A 17,528-nucleotide genomic window follows, 5' to 3' on the forward strand; every position below is an offset into this window, starting at 1 on the left:
AGCATCTCAATGAATTAATATTTGGTTACAAATCTTGCACGATTTGCGAACAAGAATATATAAAAGAAAAAGTATGAGGAGCCAATATATGTATTGTATAATGCATACAAGTACAAGTCTGTTCCAAGTCTGTTCTAACTGGCCTTGTCATCCGCACAGTCCACCGCCCAACACCACGTTCCTCTCGTTTGGTCGATCTTTGCGACAACCCAGACGTCCAGTAAGGACAGTGCACAGTCGGTGTGTGCCTTCTTCCCGATGTCGATATCGCAAGATGAAGGTGTTTCAAGTGTGCTTCCTCATTCACGCACATCACCTAGCTGAAGTTCCTTAATGGAGTGCGATATGTTTGAACTGATGGGTTGTGTTCCATTTGCCGTCGGTAATGAGAATTCATCAAATCCACATGAAAACGTACCTGACCATTTCGTCGTCGACGTGAGCAATCGAATAAGGTGAGCAACTTACATTCAAAACATTGATAATAGATGGTTATTTTTCAACTGATTTAGATTTTAAATCTCAATGTAAATGGCATGTTTATTTTTATGTTTAATGCTTATCCAAATGTGATGGAGAATTTGTGATTCAACCAAATTTGTGATTGTTTTATATTGAATGGTATGCTTATATGTATGGAGAATTTGCATAAATTAATTAATCATGGCATGCTTATATGATTGTTTTATAATGGTATGGTCTGGTTATATGCTTCCTGCATATTATATGCTTATTTTTCATGCTTATATGCTTATATACTTATATGTATGGAGAATTTGCATCAATTAATTAATGGTATGCTTATATGATTGTTTTATAATGAATGGTATGCTTATATGCTTCCTGCATGCGTAGATAAGAATTTATGTATATGATTACACATGATGGTCATTGAATGAATAAAAAAAGCAACTCTAGGGTGATGCAGGCGCTGAAATTGAGGACTGAATTATGTGTATGGTAATTGTATCTACTGCATGTTCAGCTATGTGAAGTACAGTGACATTATTAAAGAGAATCCATAGTAGTTACAATACTTATATAATAGGTAAAATGAAATAATTAATTCAATTACCCATCATTGTCATTTTCATGCATTTGTTTTTAAGCTAAAATAGGTAGGATGATTAACTTGATTTCTAGTTTTTGTTGCATTTTTTGTGCTAGTTATTGAGGTTTTATTTACATGATATTTAAAAAGGATTTATTTTTTTCTTCGGGTTTCTGTTTTTATTTTGAAATTGTAGGCCATGCAACTGTTGGATGTTATTGAGGTTGGAAGTGAAGAGAGGGATCTTGGTTACGAGGTTTTGGACTCTAGTTTAATTTTGTGTAGTCATGATCCGCATGTTTGATTTGATCATTAATGGTAATGTTTTTTGTAATCAATCTTAAATGTAGTTACTGGATCATGGTTGCCTTCAAGAAGACGAAATACCAAGAGTTGGAATGCGGTTTGCGCAGTTGCAGATGGCTCATGAATTCTATGTTACTTACGCAAAGAAAATAGGATTTGTAACTAAGATAAGGATGGCAACATGTGACAAGAACATAAAGAAACCCGTTAACCAAGCTATCCACTGTAATCGAGACGGGTTTTGCGGGTCTCGTGTCAAAGCACCAACGCAGAAGAACACGATTTCAGCTGCTGGGTGCAAGGCAAGGATATATGTAAAGTTTGATAAGGACATGCAAGAGTGGGTTTTGTTCAAGGTTGAGTTGAGGCACTCACACCCATGTTCAGCGAGAAAGGCGGTGTACTACCATGAGTTTAGGGACCTGACCATGCATGCGAAGTGTGTGACCGAGGATAATGATAAGGCTGGGATTCGACCAAACAAGACATCCCTAGCTTTAGCAAATGAGGATAGGGGCCCGTCTAACCTGGGATTCTCAGAAAAGGAATTAAGAAACTATATTACAGCAAGGCCCCAAACCAGCAACGTGAATGCGGATGTGAGGGAGATGATGAACTACTTCATGAGAATGAAGGACATCAATCCTAACTTCTTCTACGCGGTGAAGTTGGACGAGGAGTGTAAATTTAGGAGTGCAGTATGGGTAGATGCAAGGTGTAGGGTGTCGTATGAATATTTCGGAGACATCATGTCAGTTGGTAGCACCTATAGTACAAACCGGTATGAAGTAGTTATGTTGGTGTTTTTTTCTTTATTTTTTTTATTTTGTTCGGTCGTGATTGGAATTTCTTATTTTTGGTTGATTTTTCGTGTAGGCATGGATTACCATTTGTGTCGTTCGTCGGTGTCAACCACCATAGTAAGTCGACCCTCCTCGGTTGTGCTCTGTTGGAGAATGAGGAAATCCTAAGTTATGAGTGGGTTTTCAGCCAATGGGTGAAGTGCTTGGGAACTGCTTCACAACAGATCATCACCGATCAATGCAGATTCATTTTTCGTGCGATCAGAAATACGTTACCCGATACACGCCACTGGTGGTGCATCTGGCACATTACGAAGAAGTTACTGCACAAGCTTGGAGGTTATCGCTGTAACACCTTCACTATCAGAAGTCATGCTTCCGGCTGCGCTACTCTGATAGCAAGAAGTATTACGACTACTTTACATACTAAATATTAAAATAGGAGCCTATGACTCGACACTGTATCGCTGATTTCTTTGAAAAACAGAAATAAATACTTTACCTTAAGAAAAATACAAACAAGCATAGATTCATATACAAGACTCCTTACATAATAATTCAATATATTATATATATAAAACATACAATTCCTATCCCTCTTACAAACTTGTAATAACAAAGACGAGGGAAGAAAATAATCTAGTTAATACAAACAGCATATAAACCAAACGCATTATAACTCTTCTTAATGCTTCTTCATCCGGTTCCTGAAAAGGTAAAGCTGTAGGGGGTGAGAACCTAACCACACGGTCTCACCACGGAGTTTCAAAGTTGTCATAAGAAGATATTTAATAAGAAAATTGTTTTCAAGCTCAGTGATTATCATTGCCTTATGAATATTTTAAAACCAATAGGAAATCGTTCAAAACTTTTTCAAAGAAACAATGTTTAATCCTTCAGAAGTCCGAAACCTTTCCTTTCTTATAAGAAAAAATCAATCAGAAACCAACCACGCAATCAAACAACACAGTCACTAATTCAGCACCAAAGTTCATTCTCAAATGTAGCACGCCAGGACAAACACAGGCAAGACAGACAAGGAAAGCACAAGTAGGTAGCAGTTACAGAAAATAGTTCAAGTAGCAGTTAAGAACAGTTTAGCAATTAGGCAAACCAAAACAAGTTCAAACCCAAGCAAAGCATACAAATGCATATGATGCATGCCTGTCCTATGGCTGATAAGGCTCATCTGTCGGTTATCCAGCCAACCCGACAAGTCTGAATTGTCCTTAGACTGTCCCCCGACGTGGATCCCCAAGAGTCTATACATAGCTTTTTCTCAAATAATCAATATTGCTCAATGGGGGTAACATGGGAATTTATATAGTGCCCGGTCACACTTACGTCGTAGGGTCAACAGAGTATCGAGTTTTCAACCTGGTACACGTGGTGGCAAGCCACGGCACTTAATCCAGGGAACCTCGTATCTCAGATATTTCAAATTCATAAGCCATATAAATAATTCATTCATCATTCATCAATATCTAAGCCATTCTCAATATCATCATCATTCATCAATCCATATCCCATTTCCAAATTCATTCAAAAAACATATTTCAAATCAATCCTCATCAACCTTCTTTCCGTTAATCAACAATCTCAATCCAAAACATAATTCTTTCTTTGATAAATAAAGTAATTTTAAACCACATAATGCTTAAAATTAAACCTTTTTAAAATAACTACTTCAAATGAAACTTCTAATTTTATAAAATTTCGGCAGCATCTCCTCTAAAACTCAGATTCTGCCACCCTTTTCGGGTCCCAACAAAATCATTTCTCAAACTCCTTTTCAACGGTTTCAAATCCAAGTCATTCACAAATCTCAAGCCATTTTCCAAACCCAAATTAACTCTAACATCAAATCATTTTTCAATTCTCAAATTATACTTGATAAACATTCAAATCAGATTTTCAAATTAATCTTCAACTCACTATCTCAATACAAACTTAATATTCAGAAATAGCCACAGTCAAGTAAACAATCACATTCATTCAAGGCAATTCAGTTCAATTGATAAGACTCCATAATCACTAAAAATGTTTATTTGCTTAAATATCAATTTATAACAACTCTTAAGAATAAAAATGAGTTTAATGAAAACTCCCCTACCTCAATTTAGTTTAAACGCATCAATTCCTCTTTCGTTCATCACTTCTGTTTGGCTCATGATCCTTAAAGAGAGCAATTGCCTTACCAGCCTTCGATATTATAGTCCTATAATCTCCAACATCAGCAACATAGAGATGGTTATCAATTAAAACAACGGTTCAAGCAGTAGAGCCATCATCCCAGAAAATGTCTTTTTCAAAATACAGAAATTAAGAATTAGTACCTTGATACATTTCACTTATAGCCAATTTGGCATCAGTAAAAGATTTTGGATGCTTCATGAGATTATCAAAGAGATGCTCTTTCAAATACTCTGCACCACGAAAACCACCATGACCATCAAATACTCCAAGTAAGCATACTGAATGACCACCAATTTTTAATGTTTTAATATCGTAAAAATCCTCCATCGATACTTTCTTCCCTCTGAAGCTTGAATACCCACAGCTAAGCCTTCCATCCTCACTATTCCACCCTCCACTTGCAAACCGGCCATCATCATCTTTTTCTGGCATCATATCTACAAGGAAATCAGCACTTCTTGACACGGAACCCGTATCCACCATCATTACTGTGAATGTCTTGAATTGGAGAGTAGGTGAATAAGAAATTCTAGGGACAGCTTGCAAACTTCTCCTAGTGTTGTTTATTCTCACTCATTTGGCAAAGGTTCTAGCTTGAACAACCAAAGACCTTACACAACTGCTGCATACCATCTAAACGACTAACCAAGAAGACAAGGTTTCCGGCGGTAGCTGAATAACTCACAATAACAACTTCATTCAACATAAACACTCCCTCACAATAGTAACGGAACAACTTAAGCATACACAACGAGATCAGAAATAAGGGTAAGGCTTACCAGAACAGTAGCGACTTCAACGGTGGTTCTCTGGCGACAACGGCGCCGTTCTCCGGCAATAGAAGCACGGCTACAGCAACGGCAGTGGCAGAATAGCAACTCCAAGAATCCAACCACTAAACCAATCTTCGCCAAATTCCAAACCTTGATTTTGGAAAACCCAATCTACGAATCTTCCTCATCAAACTCCGATGACACAGTGCAACTCACCGGCGTCCATGGCAGCGGCGAAGATGAAGCACGGCAGTGAGCTGCTATGTACATCACATCTTTTCCTCTCTCCTTCGTCCAATGGCAACAACGACGGCAAGGGTTCTAGCGGCGACGCGAATGCTTTCAACAGACGGCGGTGGCGGCTCTGATTACGACGACAAGGTGCGGCGGTAGTGACGAGGCAGTAGTAGTGTGTGACGATGGTGGTGCGAGCTGGACAGCGGCGACCTCTTCTCCTCCCTCTCCATCCTCGGCTCTCTTCTCCCCTTCGTTCTCCCTCTTCTCTATTTCCGTTTCCCCCTTTTCTCCTTTCTTCCCCCTCTCTGTTTTTTTCCCTTTCTCCTTTTCTTTCCTTTTCTTTTCTTTTGTTTTTGCTGAAGGCTGAGGCGTAAGGGATGAGGGGGTGACGGTGATAAATTAGGGTTAGGATAAAGTGGTTTAGATAATTTTAATAAAATTAGAGGTACAATGTATTAATTAAAAATCTAATTTAATCCCTCAAAATTATTTTAAAATACTAGTTAATTATAAATTTGCTAATTAACTTCTAATAAGTATTTTAATTTAAAATTAGAGATAATATAATTTATTTTCTTTGTTTATAAAATTAAAGTATTAAATTCTGAAATCTCAATTATTTAAATTAAAGCATATAAAGTTTTTATCCTTTTATAACTGTTAAGTTGTATAATTTAAATATAGAAAATTACTCAATGATTATGAGATTAAGTAAAATTTTTAATTTAATTATCCAAACTTAATTTAATTACTTTTAATAAAATAATTTTTAAAATAAAGTCTTTAATAAATAAATAAATTGAAACTAACTCATAATAATATATATGTTTTTTTAAAAAAATCTGGGTCTTACATCCTATCCACCTTATAAAAATTTTCGACCTCGAAAATTAAAGGAATTCTCAAGGTAATACAAAGAATCAATACTCTACTGTCTAAATGCTTTTTAAATAAGTAAGAAAATTTAGCATATTACAGGAAATATTACGTGGTTTTAATACCTTTCTTTTGAATACTTTAGGAAAAAAAGTTTTGGTACATATAAATTTTCAAATAGAAAATAAACCATAAGACTTAGAAATAAAGGAAAAGCATGGTGTAAAGCAGAAGTTACAAGATAGGCTCAAAAGAAAAGGGGTTACATGGTGTCAACCTTAAGGGTTTTAACATAGCTCACTATCACAACTCCCTTTGATATCACATACTTACAAGCTTCACCTTCCGCATTCACGAACCGTGTCCTAAAGAACTACCGTGTTACAAGTTTCACCTTATGCTTATCTATCTCACGTTGCTCCAGTCACTTAGCTAACTTGTTGCGAGTTGTCATCTTATACGAATTGAGCTACCAAAAACTTGAATATCTTCTCAACAATACTCTTTTCCTGAAATTTAAACGTCATAACCTATGGCGTTTTCAAACTTGCCAAAGTTCACCTCCTCATTTACTAGTCATCTCTGAAAAACTAACGCTTCGGTTTTTATTTTCTAGGGACCACGTGTGACATTGAGATATGTGTCAGTATATTCAAGGAGTTACAAATCTAAGGAAAAGATGAATAAGTGACAAGGATAAAATTCGTATAAATTCAGGAGGATGCGTAAGATTGCAACTAACGATTTACAGGAACGAGAAAATGTTCTGAAAAGAAAATCATTTTGCATCTAAATAGGAAATTTGAATCCAGGTACTCCATAAGAAATAAGAAAAGTAGTGATTATTTAAATTGAAATAAGTTTAAACCAGAACAGAGGAATGATGTACGAAAAACGATCCGACACAAAACTCACCGGCAAGTGTATCGGGTCGCATCAAGTAATAAAACTCACGGGAGTGAGGTCGATCCCACAAGGATTGAAGGATTGAGCAACTTTAGTTTAGTAGTTGAATTAGTCAAGCAAACAAGTGTTGATTGTGTGAAATTGTGTTGACAGGAATTAAATTGCATAGAATGTAAAGGGGAGTAGGTGATTTGCATGAAATTAAAGGGAATAAAAAGAAAAAAAGCTGAATCTTAAAGAACAAGATATTAAATGGCAGAAACTTAGAACGCAAGAAATGTAAATTGCAGAATCTTAAAGTGCAAGAAATGTAAATTGCTTGAATTATAAAAGGAGTTGGGAATTGGGATTGTAGAAATTAAACAAGGAAAAGTAAATTGCAACAAGCAGGAATATAAAATGTGGATTCAATCAAACCGGATCTCAAATGACAATAACAATAAGATGTAGATGTAGATCTCAGGACCCAAGAGACTAGATAACCAAGTCTAGATCTCAATGCCTTCCTAGATCCAAATTTAGAATTCAATTGCAAGAAAAGTAAAGATCAAGCAGTAGAAGAAAGGAATTCAAATATTGATTTCTCAAAAAGTGTAGTAAAGAAAACAGAGAGATCTCAAGGTGAGATTGAGACAGAATTTTTTCAATTCTTCAACACCCAAGACTCAAAATCTCCAAATAGCTCAAAACCCAAAAGCTCTCCAAAAACTACTCAGCAAAACTAAAAAAGAAAAGCTCTACTGCAAGTATTAAAAATTCTAAAAAGGAAGCTCTCTTTGAAACTTCAAATCCTAAGCTATTTATACACTTTCTTCAAATGATCATTAAGCTTTGCATTGGGCCTTTAGCCTTGATGGAATTGGGTTAATAGTAGCCTCCGTTGATTGCTCTTGGTGTTGGGAAGAAATCCATTAGTGAACCGGGCCATGAACCATTCACGTTTGAGTCAACGTTTGAGGCAAACGTTGACTCAAACGTCCCTTGTGTGACATTATGCAGCTCGGCCAAGTTGCTGTCTTCCACGTTTGAGCCAACGTTTGAGGTCAAACGTGAGCTCAAACGTGGTTCCCCCATGCTACTCCTTTGGCCAACGTTTGGCCCAACGTTTGAGGCAAACATTGGCGTAAACGTGGCTCACTCAATGCATCAAACAGAGGTGCTCTTCTTTGCTTTTATGGTGCCAACGTTTGACCTCACGTTTGAGGCAAACGTTGGCGCAAACGTTGGTTTGCTCAGGAGTGATCTTTCTCTTCTCTTTGGCGCCAACGTTTGACCTCACGTTTGAGGCAAATGTTGGCGCAAACGTTGCCTTCCCTTGCCCCTTCTTCAGCCAATGTTTGCCTCAACGTTTGAGGCAAACGTTGGCGCAAACGTTGGCTCTTCTCCAGGGTGTTCTTCATCTGCTTCTCACGTTTGAGTTAACGTTTGAGGCAAACGTTAGCTCAAACGTGAATCCCTCTTTTCAAGCCCATTCTTGCAACCTTCTTCCAAGCTTTATTCCACCTATCATCAATCAACAATTGTATCAAAGCTATGCCATAATCATGAGAGTTGTTCTTCTTCTTGTCATATGAGCAATTATGGCACAAAAACTCATGAAAATGCATCAATTTATCCATGGTTGATTAAATCAAAGGAAACATGAAATTCAACCCAATTGACTTACTTATGGCTTAATAAAGTGCATAAAACTAAATGAAAACAAAGGAAAAAGACTAGTGAAACTAGGCTAAGATGACTTGTCATCACAACACCAAACTTAAAACTTGCTTGTCCCCAAGCAAGAACAGAATTATTAAGAAGAAAGAATGAAAACAAAAGAGAATGCTCATGTTAGCAGAGTATTATTGGTAGCTCATGGGGTTTTATGCAGATATGTAACTACTCACTTCTTAATGACAAGTAGGCCTAGAAAGTTTCCTCTAAGCATCAAGCAACACACTGCTATGACCTCTCATTATTCCTTTGTCCTTGTTTACTGAATTTTTTTCTTTATAAACTTTAGTTCAGTGTCATGTGTAACAAGCTCTTTTCTTTATTTATGCTTGACACATTATTCACTTTAGACACTTGGCTCACATGCCTTCTTAGAACATTGATGCCCAGCACCTCTTTGGGTTACTAAATATCTTGTAGCTAGGTTGCTCTTGATAGTGGACTTTCAGTTGATAATCCCGGGTTAGTTAACCCAAGTTACGAAGTGTTGATGCACTCCAAAGAACTTAATAATCCAAGCAGATCCTAGTACAAAGACACCACAGGCATTTATTCTAAGGTTCAAGCTATTGGTGTCTAGCTTTGTTTCTTTTTTTTCTTCCTTTTGTTCTGTTGCCACTTTTGGCTTTTTCTTTTCTCTTTTTGTTTTTCTTTTCACCCAAGGACTTTTATTTTGTTGAGATTCATAGACAGTGAACTACTTTCTTCTTAAAAAGAGAACAATCTATTCCTTTTATTCACTAATAGTGAGTTGCCACACAATCACACATACATGCCACCACTTACTATTATTTGACTTCTAGCTAACAATGAACCATCTTACTTCATGTTTCAAACATTTTTTTATTGAATTGAAAAGACTTAGGGGACAAAGCATGCATTAGTTAAGTGAAAGTAAACACACAAGTACACTTAGACTAGTATTCTTATTGACAATAATATTCAAGATGCATAACTACTGAACTAACAGTTACTGCTAAGATGGGCATATTCAAACTTCAAATTTAGAAAGATTGCATGCTGATGGAGTTAAGTGACAATACAACCTTTTGCTGGCTTCTTTTTCTTACTCTCAACTGATGGTGTGAAGCCCTCCCAAGAAAGTGTTTGAATCCCTGCAGAGTTAATGGAAATTTCTTGTTTCTCAAGCCCTTAGATAACTAGTTAGTGTGCGGGACCTTCTTGTAGGCTTTTGAACTTACTTTGGTGTGTGAACACCAAATTTAGTCCCTTGCCACTACCTTTGATGCATCGAGTTGTTCATATGTGAATTCCTAGTGTCTTAGCTAAAAGTAATAAAACTACAAAGTAGAAGCAGACAATGATTAAATGATTCATCTGATTGCTTGGAGCTAGCAACCCTTTATGCAGAAGGTGAGAATGTGTTTTTAGATTAGATTTTTGGTGGAACACCAAACTTAAAATCCTTTATTCTCCTTTAAATTGTTTTGGTGTGTGACACCAAACTTAGCTCCTTGCACTGCAGGTGAATCCACTTAATCTTTTTATTGAACTAGCATTGAAAGAAAAGGACTACCTCAGGTTGGGTTGCCTCCCAACAAGCGCTCTTTTAATGTCACTAGCTTGACATTGATCCTCTTAGGGTGGTTGATGGTTAAAATGTCGCAGCTTATTCCCCCCTCACTGTGAGCCTTCTTTGTGTGCCTTGGTGCTCAATTTCAACGTGCTCAAGAGAGAGTACTTGGTTAACAGTGTAGTGATATTTTGCTCCTAGCTGTTGATATACTAATTGCACCTTGTCACCTTTGAAAAGCCCTTCTGTTGGAATTTTCTTGCTCTTCTAACCCTTTTTTATTCTGTTTTTGTTTTTCTTCCCTCCTTTTGTTGACCCTTCTCCTTTGACAACAGGCTTCCTCTTGAGATTTCTTTTCTTAGTTGCCAATACTATAATGTCCTCTTGAATTTCTTCATTATTTTGCACAGTCTCTTTCTCTTTTTGACCTGTTGTATCATCTATCTCTTGCTTGGGAGGGCAGCTGTTGTTTGTCTTGTTGATTCCCTCCTTCCATTGCAGATTCTCTTTGTCAGTTTCTGTACTATCCTTCTTTTCATTACTGAACTGTGTTTCTGGCAGTATACTCAGAGTGACACTTTCATCATGCATCCTGAGGCTTAATTCTCCTTGCTCTATGTCTATGATGGCCCTAGCAGTGGCCAAGAATGGTCTTCCCAGTATAATGGAGTCACCCTCATCCTGATCTGAATCTAAGATCACAAAATCTGCAGGGAAGATGAATCTGTCTACCTTAACTAGAAGGTTCTCAACCATACCCGTAGGGTATATCACTGACTTGTCCACCAATTCTAGAGACATTTGTACTGGTTTTACCTCTTTTATGCTTAGCTTTTTCACTAGAGAGGCAGGCATTAGATTGATACTAGCTCCTAAGTCACACATCGCCTTATTGATGGTCATGCTACCAATGGCGCAGGGTAGAAAGAAGCTTCCAAGGTCTTCGAGTTTAGGAGGAAGTCCCTTCTGGATTAGTGCTCTGCATTCCTCAGTAAGCAGTATAGTTTCATTAACCTACCAACTCCTCTTCTTGTTGATAAGTTCTTTCAAGAACTTGGCATACAGAGGCATTTGCTCAAGTGCCTCAGCTAAGGGAATATTGATCTCTAACTTCTTGAAGACTTCAAGAAATTTTGGGAAGTATTGGTCCTTAGTCTCCTTGCTGAACCCTTGAGGATAGGGTAATGGAGGTGTAGAATTCTTCTCCACTTGCTGCTGTCCCTGAATCGCTTCCTTTGAACTATGTGGCTGATTGTCTTTCTCTTTGAGCTTCTCTGGGGCATTTCTTCTTGTTGTCATGTCTTCATTGCTAGCTTCCCCTTTCTCTGATGATTCTTTGTTGCTATCCAAAGGCTTCTTGGTTATCTCCTTGTTGTTGTCTACCAATGTCTTTCTACTCTGTAGTTGTACAGCTTTGCACTCTTCTTTTGGATTAGGAATGGTGTCACTTGGTAGTGAGCTTGAAGGTCTCTCAACAGAAATCTGCTTGGAGATTTGCCCAATCTGCCTCTCTAGGCTCTTCATGGAGGCTTCATGGTTCTTGGTTGTCATTTCTTGGTGTTTTCACATTTTGTCTATCAAGGTTTCCAAGTTAGTGATTCTTTGAGTTTCTAGTGATGCTTGTGGTAGGTTGTGAGGTGTGGATGGTGAATGGTGGGCATTTTGGTTGGTGGGTTGGTTATTGGATTGATAATGGTTGGGGTTGGGGTAGTTATTTTGAGGTTTTCTGTAAGGGTTTTGGTTAGTTTGCTGCTGGTTGTGGTTTTGGTTGTTCCTTGAAATGTTTTGGTTTGAGTTCCTCTGCCATGGTTGTTGGTTCTGGTTGTGATTGTCTCCCCATCTGAGGTTTGGGTGGTTCTTCCAGGATGGATTGTAGGTATCACCATAAACTTCATTTTGTCCAAAGTTTTGGTTATACATGTACTGCACTTGCTCCTGTTGTTGCTCTTCTTGGCTTTCTTCATTCTGCACACATACAGTTGATGGGTGGCTTGTGTTCACAGCTGCTACTTGAAGGCTGTCAATTCTTTTGGCCATTTGTTCAAACTGTTGTTGAATTTGTTGTTGCATCATCTTGTTTTGAGCCAAAATGGAGTCTACTCCTTCCAGTTCTAATACCCCCTTTCTCTGTGATGGTTGGCAGTTTCTTTGATGAGCAAAGAAATATTGATTGTTGGCCACCATGTCCACAAGATTCTGGGCTTCCTCAGCAGTTTTCATCAGTTGTAGTGAACCTCCAGCAGAATGATCTAATGCCTCTTGAGATTTCAATGTCAGGCCTTCATAGAAATTTTGCAGCACGTCCCATTCATTGAACATCTCTGGAGGACACTTTCTGATTAAGGCTTTGTACCTCTCCCATGCTTCATACAAGGATTCAGCATCTAATTGTGTGAATGTCTGTACCTCGGTTTTCAGCCTGATGACTCTTTGGGGTGGATAGAATTTGGCTAGAAATTTAGTCACCAAGTCATCCCAACTAGTGATACTTCCTTGGGGAAAAGTTTCAAGCCATTGTGCGGCCTTGTCCCTTAATGAGAACGGGAACAGCAGAAGCTTGTAAGTTTCAGGATTCACGCCATTGGATTTGACAGTGTCACAGATCCTTAAGAAGGTAGATAGATGCTGGTTGGGATCTTCCAATGGGCTGCCTCCATAGGAACAATTGTTCTGAACAAGTGTAATGAGTTGTGGTTTTAGCTCGAAATTGTTTGCATTGACATTGGGAGTTAAGATGCTGCTTCCACAGTGTCTGGGATTTGAAAAAGTGTAGGAGGCCAACACTCTTCTCTGTGGTAGATTGGGATTAGATGGATCTCCTTCTATCTCGTGATATTCTTCCTCAGATTCTTCCTCTCCAACAATACCTTTCCCTCTTTCAGCTCTTCTTAATCTCCTGAGAGTCCTCTGGTCAGCTTCGGATAAAATAGGAGTAGCTCTCCCTGTACCTGACATACAAAAAAAACAAGAGAAACACACAACCAGTGATACTTCAATCTATTGCTAGAATGAAATTTTAGTTAGCTTAAGCAAAAATTCAAACAGTTAGTAGGTTAGTCAAAATTAAAGAAAAAGTGCTTGATCTAAACTATCACCTCACTTAATCATTGTCAATCTATTCAATCCCCGGCAACGGCGCCAAAAACTTGATGTGCAGAAAACGATCCGACACAAAACTCACCGGCAAGTGTACTGGGTCGCATCAAGTAATAAAACTCATGGGAGTGAGGTCGATCCCACAAGGATTGAAGGATTGAGCAACTTTAGTTTAGTAGTTGAATTAGTCAAGCAAACAAGTGTTGATTGTGTGAAATTGTGTTGACAGGAATTAAATTGCATAGAATGTAAAGGGGAGTAGGTGATTTGCATGAAATTAAAGGGAACAAAAAGAAAAAGAGCTGAATCTTAAAGAACAAGAAATTAAATGGCAGAAACTTAGAACGCAAGAAATGTAAATTGCAGAATCTTAAAGTGCAAGAAATGTAAATTGCTTGAATTATAAAAGGAGATGGGAATTGGGATTGCAGAAATTAAACAAGGAAAAGTAAATTGCAACAAGCAGGAATATAAAATGTGGATTCAATCAAACCGGATCTCAAATGACAATAACAATAAGCTTGGTATAGCAACGAAACAAGGAAATTGAAATTGAAAGATGTAGATCTCGGGACCCAAGAGACTAGATAACCAAGTCTAGATCTCAATGCCTTCCTAGATCTAAATTTAGAATTCAATTGCAAGAAAAGTAAAGATCAAGCAGTAGAAGAAAGGAATTCAAATATTGATTTCTCAAAAAGTGTAGTAAAGAAAACAGAGAGATCTCAAGGTGAGATTGAGATAGAATTTCCTCAATTCTTCAACACCCAAGACTCAAAATCTCCAAATAGCTCAAAACCCAAAAGCTCTCCAAAAACTACTCAGCAAAACTAAAAAGAAAAATCTCTACTGCAAGTATTAAAAATTCTAAAAAGGAAGCTCTCTTTGAAACTTCAAATCCTAAGCTATTTATACACTTTCTTCAAATGATCATTAAGCTTTGCATTGGGCCTTTAGCCTTGATGGAATTGGGTTGATAGTAGCCTCCGTTGATTGCTTTTGGTGTTGGGAAGAAATCCATTAGTGAACCGGGCCATGAACCATTCACGTTTGAGTCAACGTTTGAGGCAAACGTTAACTCAAACGTCCCTTGTGTGACATTATGCAGCTCGGCCAAGTTGCTGTCTTCCACGTTTGAGCCAACGTTTGAGGTCAAATGTGAGCTCAAACGTGGTTCCCCCATGCTACTCCTTTGGCCAACGTTTGGCCCAACGTTTGAGGCAAACATTGTCGCAAACGTGGCTCACTCAATGCATCAAACAGAGGTGCTCTTCTTTGCTTTTATGGTGCCAACGTTTGACCTCACGTTTGAGGCAAACGTTGGCGCAAACGTTGGTTTGCTCAGGAGTGATCTTTCTCTTCTCTTTGGCGCCAACGTTTGACCTCACGTTTGAGGCAAACGTTGGTGCAAACGTTGCCTTCCCTTGCCCCTTCTTCAGCCAACGTTTGCCTCAACGTTTGAGGCAAACGTTGGCACAAACGTTGGCTCTTCTCCAGGGTGTTCTTCATCTGCTTCTCACATTTGAGTTAACGTTTGAGGCAAACGTTAGCTCAAACGTGAATCCCTCTTTTCAAGCCCATTCTTGCAACCTTCTTCCAAGTTTTGTTCCACCTATCATCAATCAACAATTGTATCAAAGCTATGCCATAATCATGAGAGTTGTTCTTCTTCTTGTCATATGAGCAATTATGGCACAAAAACTCATGAAAATGCATCAATTTATCCATGGTTGATTGAATCAAAGGAAACATGAAATTCAACCCAATTGACTTACTTATGGCTTAAGAAAGTGCATAAAACTAAATGAATACAAAGGAAAAAGACTAGTGAAACTAGGCTAAGATAATTTGTCATCAAGGAACACTAAGTTCACAAGCGAGGAATAACTAAACTAACGACATCATTTGCAAAACTCAAAAGCATGGGAAAATCTAAAAAAGTATGATTTCTCATTCTAAAAAGAAAAGATATGAAATAGATATCCTTCAAGAGAGGTAACAGAAGCGTAAATATTGGGTTATGTTAAAACAAATTCAAGTTAAATTCGATTTGTGCAAAACTTGAAATAATGAAAATTAATTGAGCTAAGAATGTTGAAAAATATTAAAAGATCATAATCAAACAAGAATATGTATAAAAATTTACATCAATCTTAGAGGTAGAACTAAATTCTATTCAAAAGGGAAAGTCCAAGGTAAATTAGTCAATAATAGAATACTTGGTACATTACGAACAAATAGGTTTCGATTGCATAGGAAAGTTTTAAAGCTTCATATCAGTGAACATATGCTAAGTTCCAAAATGATTTTATTGAAATTTAAAGTAAGGCTACGGATAGAATCCAGCAAAAGAAAAACTGAATTGAAACTTCTTCAATGGAATCCGAAACAAAAACCTTAGAACGAGATTATAAAAAGTGGTATGTTGCACCAAAATAAGTTTGAAGTTTACTCAAAGGAATGCAAATTTTGAAAATAATAAGCAACCAAAATGGTGTTTCACAAGAACTTGGAGAAACATTTGAAATTATAAGTAAGCAAAGATGTACAAAAACAAAAAGACGTACCGAAAGGGAAAATCAAGTTGTAACCCTATAAAGGAATGAATTCACTTTCCCAAAATAATTATTAGAAGTTTTAATAAGGTATTGCGTCAAAACAATCCAATTTAAAATAAATTATATGAAGTTTGTCAAATAGAGATTAACTAGAATAGAAGCAAAAATTTCTTATCAAGAATCTTGAGTACATAATCAAGTAAAGACATATATAAAAATTTGAGTAAATATTGGAGGAGAATCAAATTATGTTCAAAAAAAAAAATCTAATGTAAAGTGTTCCTATATGGTTAATAAGGGTATAGATAGTACCTTTAAAAACAAGTATGTTTTTAGCTACATAAAGGATTTATTTATTTCTTGTAGGAAAGTACATGTAAGATCAGAGATAGTCATATCCAGAATTCAAAGAATGGTTACAGACAAGATCAGATAGAATAAAAAGATCAAAACTCTTCTCAACAAAGATTCCAAAACAAAACTTCGAAAGAATATTGCTAGAATTGTTATCTCATACCAAGACAAACTCGAAATTTTTACCAAGGGGAGTACTTTATTCATTTAGAGGAAAACAGGGTCAAAAATTGTAACCTGGGCATATAAGTTGTAGAAGGCGAAGTAGAAGAACCAAATCACACAATTAGCTTGCTCCGAATCGTAACTCTCACGGTTTCCAATCACTCAAGTATTAAGAATTATGTGTTACGCTAGAACAAATTTAAGATCGAATAAAAGGGTACATAATTTATGAAGAAATACATAAATAATGACAATGATGGATAATCAAATCTGGTTCCAAAAAGAATTGAAACAAGGAGCGAAAAAGATGATAAATCGAAGAATAAGTAACACGCGCATCATGTGGCATGATTAAAGCACCTATCTTCGGTGTAAACTAATCAAGGAATAACATCTGACGTTTTTCAAAGAATTAAGGACCATTGTCATGTGAAACAAGTTCAAAACCAACTCAAAAGAAAAACTCATGATTCGTAGAGAGAAATATGAACAACATAAAGGATAAAGGTTCCAAATGATTTCAAGTGAAAAATCAGGATTATAATCAAGCAGAAATATATATAGGAACAAATAAGTATCGTTAGGAACAGAGTCGAATCATATCCTAAAAGGAAGAATCTAAGACAAGGAATTCCAACATAACCAATAAAAGAGAAAACGGTGTGCTAAGCTACACGACACGAACAAGATTATACGTCAAAACGGAACTAACTTCAAAAATTAATTTCTAACGCTCCCAGAACCCGTGAACCGCATCGCTTATTAATTCTACTTTGTCCATGATAACCCATTAACTTTACCGTACACATAAACCATCAACATTAAGCTGGCCAGACTTAACATCAACAGATATGCAATGGTAAGCTAACAACGTTAATCAAAAGACAGTCATGTGCATAAAGCTCTAATTCTCGTCATTCGGACAAGACCTATAACATGACAGACACTCAGAGTATG

At 37.0% G+C, this 17,528-nt stretch overlaps 1 protein-coding gene and 1 pseudogene across 1 annotated transcript; one reads left to right on the plus strand and one right to left on the minus strand.

Moving 5' to 3' along the window:
- Positions 1-333: 333 nt before the first annotated feature.
- Positions 334-2,556, plus strand: LOC112786051 (protein FAR1-RELATED SEQUENCE 5-like). The gene is made up of 6 exons (XM_025829476.1): positions 334-455; positions 986-989; positions 1,248-1,307; positions 1,402-2,138; positions 2,234-2,277; positions 2,426-2,556. The coding sequence occupies exons 1-6, from the start codon at positions 334-336 to the stop codon at positions 2,554-2,556; spliced, it is 1,098 nt and encodes a 365-aa protein (XP_025685261.1).
- Positions 2,557-4,293: 1,737 nt separating this feature from the next.
- On the minus strand, positions 4,294-4,989 carry LOC112785173 (probable protein phosphatase 2C 76; annotated as a pseudogene).
- Positions 4,990-17,528: the final 12,539 nt, after the last annotated feature.

Source organism: Arachis hypogaea, chromosome 20 (genome assembly GCF_003086295.3).
Source record: "Arachis hypogaea cultivar Tifrunner chromosome 20, arahy.Tifrunner.gnm2.J5K5, whole genome shotgun sequence".
Lineage (NCBI taxonomy): Eukaryota > Viridiplantae > Streptophyta > Magnoliopsida > Fabales > Fabaceae > Arachis > Arachis hypogaea.